Raw genomic sequence first — 11,009 nt, 5'->3', positions numbered from 1 at the left:
GATTGACCCTTATATTTAATTAAACAAAAAGTATGTAAATTGACACATATGAAATGTTGCATTTACTGTTATGGTATTATTATTATCATGTACTAGTGTTAAGAAAAGGAGAATATTGATTTAGACATAATATTATTTATTTAGATCTTGTTATTTTTTTTTTCAATTACAGCATTTATTTTTTAAATGTGTGCTTTGATACCGTACATAAATTTGAAATACAGAATTGAAGAAATAATACATACCTGTAAATGCTAATGTCAGTCAGAATTTTTTTTTAAAAATACTTGTATAACCAACTTGAAGTTCTTCTGTATTATTTGATGAATGATCTGATAGCTTATAAGTACTTTTCATTGACAGAAATCAATAACTTGTGTCCTTTTCACTTACTGGCTAACACTCGACTCAACAAACTTTTGAACTTTTCTTGTTTACATTAAATTCATTATTAATCATATATATTGAGCAGAGTGAATTGTAAATTCTTGGCTAGCATTGATAAGTGTTATGGAGACTAGCCACGGCTTCTAATAATGATCGAGGTATTTTTTTGTACTCTACAAATGATGAGCAATTATTCCTTTATTGTTTTATTTGTTTTTTTATATTTTGTTTACAACTTGTATCTTTAGTCTATTTTACTGTTATCAAATCTATCCATATCTTGATTTTTTTTTTTGTGGGGGGAGGGGGTTGTATTATTTTTTCATCAAAGTTAAGAAATAGCATCTTAATCCTGAAATTTTCATATTCTTTATTGTAATATTAATTAATAACTTTTAGATAAGATTATAATGTTGGGGTTTCCTTTAAAATTGAAAGCTTGTGTATTTTGCAGTTTTCATAGCTTTGACCAGTTCATGCACATGTATCAAGCAAAAAAAAAATATATGCATATTTTGTAGACTCTGAAAGATGCATGGTGTTGGTTCATGATTAAATCTTATCCTTATGCTATTTTTGAATGACCCTAAAGACTTTGGTATCTATTAAAATTAAAATGAAAAGAATTCCCTCAAGTATTAATAATATTCATTATTATTTTCATGTATGAAATCCGCTAAACTTACTGTATTTGGCATTTTTAATATTTGACGGTTATTGATTTCCAAACAATTTAACGTTAGCTAGTTTTATTTTTGGATGTACGTATTCTTATTAATACAAGTCATATGTACATTGTATATGGATGGCATAAAGCGAGTACTTAATTTAGTGGAAGCAGCTTTCCACCAATTTCAAAAACACCTTAGTTAAATGAATACACAGCCAAATATAATACATTTACATAGCCAGATATAATATGTTTACAGTAATGTATCTATTACATATGTATTACTGGAAATAAGCCAGTTATAGTGATATCTAAGCTCTAGTGATATCTAAGCTCTAGTGATATCTAAGCTATAGTGATATCTAAGCTATAGTGATATCTAAGCTATAGTGATATCTAAGCGATCTCTCAATTCTATGGTTTTGACATATTAATTTTGTTATATTAATTGCATGAATTCCTTTCTCTCCCTCCATTCCAAACGCCTAGTATTCGTTTTGAATTATACATATCATATTTTGTCCCATAAATATTCCTTAGTTTAGCACTTTGTAGACTTAGTTATTTAACGTAACTTTTATGCTAAAGGGATGCATGACAAAGGGTCGGCCTTTTGATATCCCAGTTATTCTTGTCTGGAAAAGATTTTTTTTTTCCCTTTAATAGAACTTGACAAAAGTGAAAAGACCAAATACTGTATATCCAGTTTTTTTCACGGGTCACAAAAATTTTCGAAAATCGGGAAAATGTGTAGCATTTTTAATTTGCACCAGTCATTTTTTGGAATTTAAAAAGTTATTATTGAAAATAATTCTGAATATAATTTCTGCATATTCAATAATTTGCGATTTTAAAAGACATCACAAAAAAAAGTGAAAATTATATCATCACGAAAATTACTGGATAAACGGTATGTTTTTGGTAATTTAGAAGGCTAGCAAATGCTCTGTAGTTCACAGGATTTTTCCAATATGCATGATGTATTAATGTACTCAGAACATTAGTTTACTCCATTTGTTCTTCCATGGATTCTGGATCATTTAAGTAATTTTGTGCCGAATAGCTAGATAGATAGAGTTACTATTAGCATATTCACAATACAATTGTAATCGGAACATGAGATGGAAGCAAGTAAGATTAATACTGTAAAAGTTTTAAGGAGGCTGTAGATCCATCATATGTCCATGGAAAATAACAGCAGCTCAATTAATCTATTGATATTCAGATTTTGGCGGATTTGTAAATTGGTCCACCTTAATGACTCCAATTTATTTTGTTACAGAGAAGGGAGTTTAATTGACAAGTCTAGTTTTAGTAACATAGCAGGCAGTATAGTTGACAAATTGAATTTCTAAGGTCATAAAAATATCAGAAATACCCGGTTTATATTTAATATTTATATAGATATATCAAAAGATATAAGATATTGCAAGATAGACAATCTGTAGGCTGCTTTTTACATGTATAGTTAAATTTATAATGTTGATTAATCAATTTAAGTTAGTGTCTGACCTATGTAGAATTTATTCTCGATGTATAACCTTAGAAACATGCATATGTAATATTATTTATTTTATACAAAAATATCATCATTTCTGCCCAAATCAAAGGGTAGTTTATTCAGTACAAGTTGCTTCATTCCTTGTTCTTGATCAGGAATTATTGCTTGTTTATACACATGCATGTACATGTACAATGTATAAGTTGGGTAGCTTGATTTGATTTACATGGTATATATACATATGTGTAAGGTGCATTCATTTATATTTCTTATAAAAAGATTCACCCAAAACTTTTAAAGTTTATGTAACATGTATTTTAAAAGTACATATGTAGGGGTGAGATTTGGAATGAATTTGTTATGCTTTGAAAGTTTTGAATTAATATAATGTTCTTGTTTTGTATGAAATAAAGGATTGTTTATATTACAGGCGTTTTCTGTTAATAAATTGGTAATGTGTTTACCATGATTTTTTTCCTGATTTAGTGCTTTTTTTTCAATGAATTCTGCATTATTACATAAAAGTATTTTTTTTTGACTACTTTTTTTTTTTTACATTGTAAGTAATATATGCATGTGCTTTCACAAGTTCCTTCTTATTACGTGTATTCAAAATAAAATATTTACATTTTCCAATGTCTTCATTTGTCTGTGAATTAAATTAAACGTTATGAATTGATTTTATTATGTATACATATAGACCAATACATTTCATCAATAACTAATTTGATATGTAATTGTATTATAGCTAAAAGATTAATATTTAAATATTTTGAATTAAGTAATAATTAAAGAATCATTCTTTAAATATTATAAGGTGATTGAATTTGGACAAGATATGGTCAGGTGTAATCAAATCTTCAATTGAGCTCAACCTTATTTGATCACCTTATCATACACAGAGATTGATCCTTTAATCCCTAAATAATCAAATTGGTTTCAGAAGCTGTTGTGCCAAAAGTATTCATGAAATTAAATTTTCTTCATCAAAATACATTTGGCAAAACAAACTAAGACACATGTTTCAATTTGCATGTACACTTTAAAAGTTGGAGATCTTCACAGTTTGAATTGAAAATAGTCTTATGTATATTGATGGCAAAGTAATTATGAATGAAATCTGAAAAATCTTGAAGATGTTATTCATGCATGCAGTTTTATTTTTATTTTCCAAGGGATTGTTAGCCTAGTCTGAAGTTAAGATGTTTGGATATTCTTTGAAGAATTTATGTTTTTTAAACCCTGACTTGCAGGGGTCAGGAAGAGGACATACAATATACATGACTGTACATTAAGAAAGAAAACATGCAATTTTTTTAATGAAAAATATAATTTATACCAATAGTGGGTTTTACAATGGGATAATTTCTTACAACATAAACATCTCCCCCCCCCCCCCCCCAAAAAAATAATAATCCACAAACTCTATATTTATTATGATACCAGTCCTTAGATGCATCATAAATAGAATCAATGTAACACGGACACTATAATATTCATTAATTATAATTTTGTCTTCCAAATTGTGATACATAGGTCTTAATTTTTCACAATTTGGAAGACAAAATTAAATCCCTAATATTTCATTTAAAAAATTCTTGTTACAATTTAAATTCTACAAAAATCATTAAAGAGATAATTATTTTAAACTATACACTACTATAAGATCGAATAAACTTTGAATGGACTATCAACTATGAGAACTCTTTAGATTTGAAGGTACAAAAAGTCGATAAATTGAAAATATTGTCGTGCTTTTCTGCTCGGGAAATTTTTCTTAAATAAGTGATAAATATGTCTGCAACCGAGACAGATATCTCTAAAATGAAGGTAAGAATCAAAAGTTTTATTTATCTTGTATGTGTTTGTATTGACGATGACAAAAGCCTCGAACATCAATCACAATTCGCATCGCGTCTTTACTGAATTGAATTCGAATTACCTCGAACGAGTTTACGATTTCATTTTTACAAGACGTATACTTGGAATAAAGAAAAGTAGATGAATTGTTTCTATTCTACTCATCACACTAATGGAAACGAATGAATATGCGCTTAATCTTTTAAATTAGTTGTCCGGCTTGGTAGAGAAACTTTTTTTAAAAATTTATACACTGATTTTAAGATTAAAGGTTTTTAAAAATGTTTTAATATAATTATTTTGATTATCATTAGATATAAAGAAACATGTTATATTTTATATTCCATATAGGTGGCTGAACTGAAGGCTGAGCTAAAGAAGCTTGGTCTTCCAACCACTGGCCAGAAAACAGAACTGATCAGCCGCCTTAAAGAAGCCTTACAGAGCACAGGTAAGACTTATTGTGGAGTTGTTGCAAATCAGTTCCACCCATAGCTGCAGAACTGTAGCTTTAAGGAAAATCGAGTTGAATGACCATGAAGCTTCAGCTTCATCAGAGATTTTACTAGGCCCACTAGGCCTAACAGATATATCAGTTTACATTGCATCAGTTTTCAATATATGGACAAAACTGTATTTCCTTGTTGTCTATCTGATTTCTTGACTGAAAGCTACTGCTTGCATTTCCAAATTTGTGAAATACTTTTATACACATAAACCTAAGTCCTTTTAAAAGTACTGCATAGAAGGTTGTATCCGCATATTGCTAATTTTAGCTTAATTTAGCCATCAACACCAAATATGAAACTTATGCTTCAATAGCGAACAATGTTGAGATCACAAAAAATACCATAGTCTGGAAATAAATGGCTCTCCCTAATATCTTAAATATATGAAACTTAAACAAATATTACACCCAACAACTCACTGTTGACTTTTGTCAAAAAAGTATGTTATATTTCAGAAATCTAGGTTGGATTTTTTTTTTATGCATATTACCATTAATCATTTCAGATGATGACATTGGTGACGATGATGAGGTAGGTTGTGGGTTTTTAACCTTAATTTCTCAGAGCTGCATTTTATGAGAGAGCGAACAACCAAATTTTGATATGCATTTCATTTTTAAGCTGCATATAAATAATTGCACTTAATGCTGATAAAACTTACTTGTTACTTACATGTACTTGTCATATATATTACATTGAAATGATTTAGAATGAATGGTTTTATAATGTACAAGTGTAAAGGATATGCATTGGGGATTAATTGTTTTATGACTTATGAGACTGAAAAAATTTAAGACTTAATCATGAGGGTTTTTTTTGTTAAACGCTTACCAGTATATTAAGCTGATTTATATGTAGATATTAGAATTTAGACTACTTTTTGTATGTGTTCAATGTTCATGTATTTTATTTGCTTCACCAGCAAATTCCTTTGTAAAAATTTTTTATATATTATATATATATTAAAGTACCCGGTAACTTAAGCCTTTATACTTTGATGTAACCTTCACCTGTAGTATAAACAAATGTAACCTTTATACATTGATGTAACCTTGACCTGTATGTATAAACTAATGTAACCTTTATACATTGATGTAACCTTGACCTATATGTATAATGTAAAGTATCCTTCACAATTGACCTGTATTTCAGGGAGATGATGTCCTGCAGGATGACGATGAAATCATCCTTGCAGAAGAACAAGAGACAGTCACAGAAAGGTATATATTGATTGTAGCCATTTTAGTCACAGATATTTGAGTTTTTTTGGAGGGTGGGAGGGGGCACCTGAAAATATAGATGACAATGTGTGTATAAAACTAAATTGTCCACTGATTTTAAGCAATATTGTTAGTTTTGTCTTTTTAAGTGTAGAGACATGTTATTTTTGAAAGCTGAAATTGCTCTGATCTGGGGAAATCAAATACCAATTTCATACTTAATACAATGTACCAAATAGGATGATAACCGACTCTCATAATTTCTTAATGATTTGATAAATCAAGTTTTGTATCTTACATGTATTTTTTATTACACAGCAAAACAGAAGCTGAAAAAGAAGCCAAAGAAGAGGTTGAAAACGAGAAGCCAGAGCCCAAAGTCATCTCTACCAAGATGTCAGAGGAAGATGTATGTAGATGTTTAATGATAAATTAAATCAAGGAGAGAGAGAGAGAGAGAGAGAGAGAGAGAGAGAGAGAGAAAGTGTTGTTGAATGGACCTTTGATAAAGTTATTAGGTTCACTTAAGAGCATTTTGTATACATGTAGATCATTTGAAGTCTTGGATTTTAGCCTTTAAGTTAGTAAAATCCCTGCAAAGTTAAGGCTTCTTATATAGTTACTGTATTTTTGTCAATGTTTGAAAGCTTAGTGTTTCATAATGGCTGAAGACAAGTACATGTACTGAAGAATGTCAATTTCTGAACTTACAGCGATTAAAGAAGAGAGCAGAGAGGTTTGGAGCATTAAATGATGATCTGAAAAAGAAAGCAAGAGCCGAGAGGTCTGTATGATAAGTTCAAACACATTCAATGGTACAATAGATGACATCTGAACAAATTTTGTTATATGCGTGAAAGATAAGCTCATCAACCAATCACAATAATTGTTACAAAATTGGCATTAACATTGTTTAAAAATGGTGACACCATAAGATTCAGAAAAGTGGAACTTGACATCTGATTAGTTAAATTTCATCTTGATATCGAATAACATACTCTCTATGGGTGGTTGTCAAATCTGTCTGCGCTTTGCGCCATTATAGTAGAAATCTGTAATCTGATCAGATTGGTAGAAGCAAAACACGTTACACTTCACTGTAAGTGTACAAATTCAGTACACAAAAACCTTAGAGTACTTGTGGATATGTCAATTAATAAGATTTATAAATCATTTTTTACCTGTTTTGTAGGTTTGGTGGGACTGTGCAGGCTAGCAATGGAAAAATCACATCAGATGTTGTAAGTTACAAGATTACGGTACCGGTACCATGATTACGTTTGAATTTGTTTACTTGTAAAACAGTCATTTTGATTACATGGAATTCAGATTATATTCAGATTTTGTCATTCAAAACTAAGAAATTTTTTTTAACCTTAAAGATAAACTCATTTTGACTCAGGTGTTAATGTTAAGATTTATAATTGTCAATTTTGAGAAATTTTTACTAAAAAAGAAAATGTACCATATTCTTGTTTGTCAATAATTTTCATAGTAAGATTTTACCAATTCTAAAAAAAAATTAAATTTCTTAATTGTTGATAAAATTAGTTACATGTATATTTGATTCTGTTTGCTATGATAGGCCAAAATTAGCACCCATCCTAAAAAAAAAATGATTGAAAAACTCACTTCAGTACTGGTTAGTATTACAGTGGAAGCATTCTGATTTGTTTATAGGCTACTGATGTTGACAAACTCAAGCAAAGAGCAGAGAGGTTTGGGACGGTGGTAGCTCCAGTTTTGTCCAAGGTTAGAATTATGGTATCTCTCAACCCCCATTCCCACATCCTTTCCTTTCCAATGACTATAGAGACTACCATCAAGAGAGCAGTCTTTTATAGATAATGTGTAAGATTTTTGTGGTAACTTTTACTGTGTAATTGTTTTATCATAATTTCCAAATATTAAGAATAAGGATAAGTTTAATTCTTCTCTGAGCCATGAAGTCTCATAGAGCTGGTGCTTATCCCTGTATTCTGTTGTTTCAAGCAGATGAGAGTCATTGACTCTCCCTGCATGGGACACCAGTCCATCACAGGTTAACACTCAGCATTAGCCAGTACCTATTGCAGCTAGCGGTACCGAGAAAATGCAAAGTTTCTTGTCTTTGGACACAACATTAAGAGTGGCTCAATCCCCAATCTGTGGGGTTACTTTGACTTCTGAGTCATGTGCTCATCTATGAGAATATAATAATATATTTTTTTAGAGATTTGATAAGCAAAAGCCACCACAGATAATCCCAGTTACATAGTAGTGATCAGATGGTACATGCATTTAATTACAGTTGTTTCAGATCATTTTAATAAGTTTTTTCGAAATTGTGATTGACAGGTTGCTACAACAGAGAAGCTGAAAGAGAGAGCGGAGAGGTTCGGTACCGTCGTAGCCCCTGTACTATCTAAGGTAGGTCAGAGGTCAAAAGTTCAAATGTCAGAGCATGTGGTTGTTGTATCATGCAGGAGCAATCAAAATTCTGATGATCAGAGGTATAATTGCTTTGAATTTTAAACAACAAATGATTAGATAGAAGGCCAATTAAACTTACAAAAAATGTCAAGGTTGAATTGTGTATATTTTATATGGACATTAATTGACTACAGTTTATTAGATAAAATGATTACATGTAATGAATTAGCTCATTTAATACTGGTAGCAACGTAAGTTTTTTGAGTTGGTTTACGCCACACAGACAATGAATTAGTTTATGAAAAAGGGTTAACTTTTCCAAACCAGTTTCAAAACTGTATAAATTTTAGTGGTAGACATTGAATCTATTCCTTAACACTCAATTTTTTAGCATTTCATGTAGAAAATTAAGACAAAATTGTCAAGAAAATAACAAGTAATTGATAATTTAATAAATTGCATGACATTATATGTTTTGTATATTATTTACAAAAAATTTATTCTCAATATGTGCAGATTAATACAATTGAAATTCATTGGAAAAAATGTTTATTTTAAATATGAACAAAAATTTCATATCAAATCAAAGGGCATCTTGTATAGATATTGAACTGCAGAATATTGTTTTTGTGTAGCTTTGATAGGTTGTGATTATGCTTTCAGTCAGCTGAAGAGGAGAGACTACTAAAGAGGAAGGAGCGATTCGGAGCCAGTGTTACCTCAGCAGCATCCACAGATAGTTCAGAGGTAAGTGGAAACAAAGTGGATGTAAAGTGGATATTAAATGGATGGAAAGTGGATACAATAATGACCTTCTGATGAAAAGTAGTATCAACAAGCACCTCAGCTCAAATGATTTGATTATTTACATTCATATCCTTTTCTAAAAGAGAACATTTTTGGCAGTTTTCCGTTTTCTTGAGTGCCGTAGTTATTTTTCATTTATTTAATACTGTATGTATTGTAGGCAAAGAAAAAGCGAGCTGAAAGATTTGGATTGACGTAAATGGGATTCACAAGAATCATTGGACCATGCAATGAACTTCGCTTACTTCCTTTCATCTCTTGAATCGCAATGAAGGCTGCTAACATGTTTTCATAGTTATACAACAGTTATTTCTGTAAAAAAGAAATCATGTTTTATTTTAAGTATGTAAAATCTTCAAACAGAATGTATGTTAGTTTAGTTGAACCACATATTATGAGTTGAAAAATTCAGTTTTAAAGAATGCTACCCTTTACTCTTAGTTTAATATGAAGAGCATTTCCTCTTAAAGAATTATTCATATTTTAATATTCCAAGAATTTTGTAAAGCTAGGAAAAAAAAGAGAAATACTTGTTTGAGAAATCTGGCAGATTATGAAATCCATGTATGCATGCAATGTGTATGTATGTATGTACAGGTTTACAGCTCATACAGTATGCTATTAGGTTTACAGCTCTTACAGTACAGATTTACAGCTCATACGGTACAGGTTTACAGTTCAGACAGTACTCAACAAACAACGTGTATAGTTCTGCTGACATCCTTATCCCAAATTTTGCAAACCAACTTTTAATTATTATAAAATTTACCTGAGATAAACTGATTTGCTTTGAATAATTTTTTCTATTTATATGTGATGTTATTTATACATCCATACAGCAAGGATTGGTTGTCATTGAGGCTCTCTTGAACTTTGCAAAAATAAATTCTGGCATGGGAATAAAAGTTGGTGTTCAATATGCAGTCATAAATTATTTTTTTATAAATTTTCATCCCATGTCTTTAATTGTCATCTTTTTACACTGTTTGCAAATGACAGCAATTCAGAAGTACATATCAAGGTACATGGACTGGTATTTGATTATTAAAAGGGTAGCCATGGACAAAACAGTTGAAATTAAACCTGGGTATTTTTGTAACATGCATTTTAACTGCATACTCATACTGTCATGCATATAGTTTATTTTCAAATGATTTTTGTCCAAAACGAAATCTAGTTTGTAACGAAGCCAAATTTCAATTTTGTTGATGTTCAGTGGTAGATTTTTTTCCCCCAAAGAGTCATTAGATATACTCAGTGGAGTATACTGATGTCCGTACAAAATCATGTATTTGTGTTTTTTAGCTTAGAAAATCATATTACATATTTTTTCATAGTAAAGTCTTACTTATGAACATCCATCTATATGTGAATCAATGCTATCTAAACCTGTACTATATCAGCTAAAAGTGAGTTAAATCAAATCACTGAAGAAATAATATTTTACAGATTGGGTATAAGATACATGTAGATATACGAGGAATGGGGCATGTTCAAATCTAAAAAGGGGTGACAATATATCATATTTTGTTCTTTAATCTACAATTTTCTACAATGTTTTGAAATATATACAGTAATTTCAGAACTATAAAAAAATCTTGCAGTGAAAAATGTAATCTAAACTGGTTTCCAGCTACTGAATT

At 30.1% G+C, this 11,009-nt stretch overlaps 1 protein-coding gene across 1 annotated transcript; it reads left to right on the top strand.

The window, feature by feature from the left end:
• The first annotated feature begins 4,267 nt into the window (after positions 1 to 4,267).
• Positions 4,268 to 10,775, top strand: LOC128163998 (SAP domain-containing ribonucleoprotein-like). Its single transcript, XM_052827707.1, has 11 exons — positions 4,268 to 4,388; positions 4,770 to 4,869; positions 5,433 to 5,458; positions 6,080 to 6,147; positions 6,466 to 6,556; positions 6,861 to 6,931; positions 7,340 to 7,388; positions 7,828 to 7,899; positions 8,485 to 8,556; positions 9,223 to 9,306; positions 9,527 to 10,775. The coding sequence occupies exons 1-11, from the start codon at positions 4,353 to 4,355 to the stop codon at positions 9,563 to 9,565; spliced, it is 708 nt and encodes a 235-aa protein (XP_052683667.1). The 5' UTR covers positions 4,268 to 4,352; the 3' UTR covers positions 9,566 to 10,775.
• The last annotated feature ends 234 nt before the right edge of the window (positions 10,776 to 11,009 follow it).

This window comes from Crassostrea angulata, chromosome 9 (assembly GCF_025612915.1).
Source record: "Crassostrea angulata isolate pt1a10 chromosome 9, ASM2561291v2, whole genome shotgun sequence".
Taxonomy (NCBI): domain Eukaryota; kingdom Metazoa; phylum Mollusca; class Bivalvia; order Ostreida; family Ostreidae; genus Magallana; species Magallana angulata.
The sequence above is the reverse complement of the archived record's forward strand: the minus strand, read 5'-3'. Positions and strand labels throughout refer to the sequence as shown.

Excerpts from the sequence above, each read along its gene's own strand:
- LOC128163998 (XM_052827707.1), top strand. The coding sequence starts at position 4,353 with ATGTCTGCAACCGAGACAGATATCTCTAAAATGAAG. Across the intron at positions 6,148-6,465 it reads CAAGAGACAGTCACAGAAAG|CAAAACAGAAGCTGAAAAAG; the intron begins GTATATATTGAT and ends TTTATTACACAG. Across the intron at positions 6,557-6,860 it reads CCAAGATGTCAGAGGAAGAT|CGATTAAAGAAGAGAGCAGA; the intron begins GTATGTAGATGT and ends CTGAACTTACAG.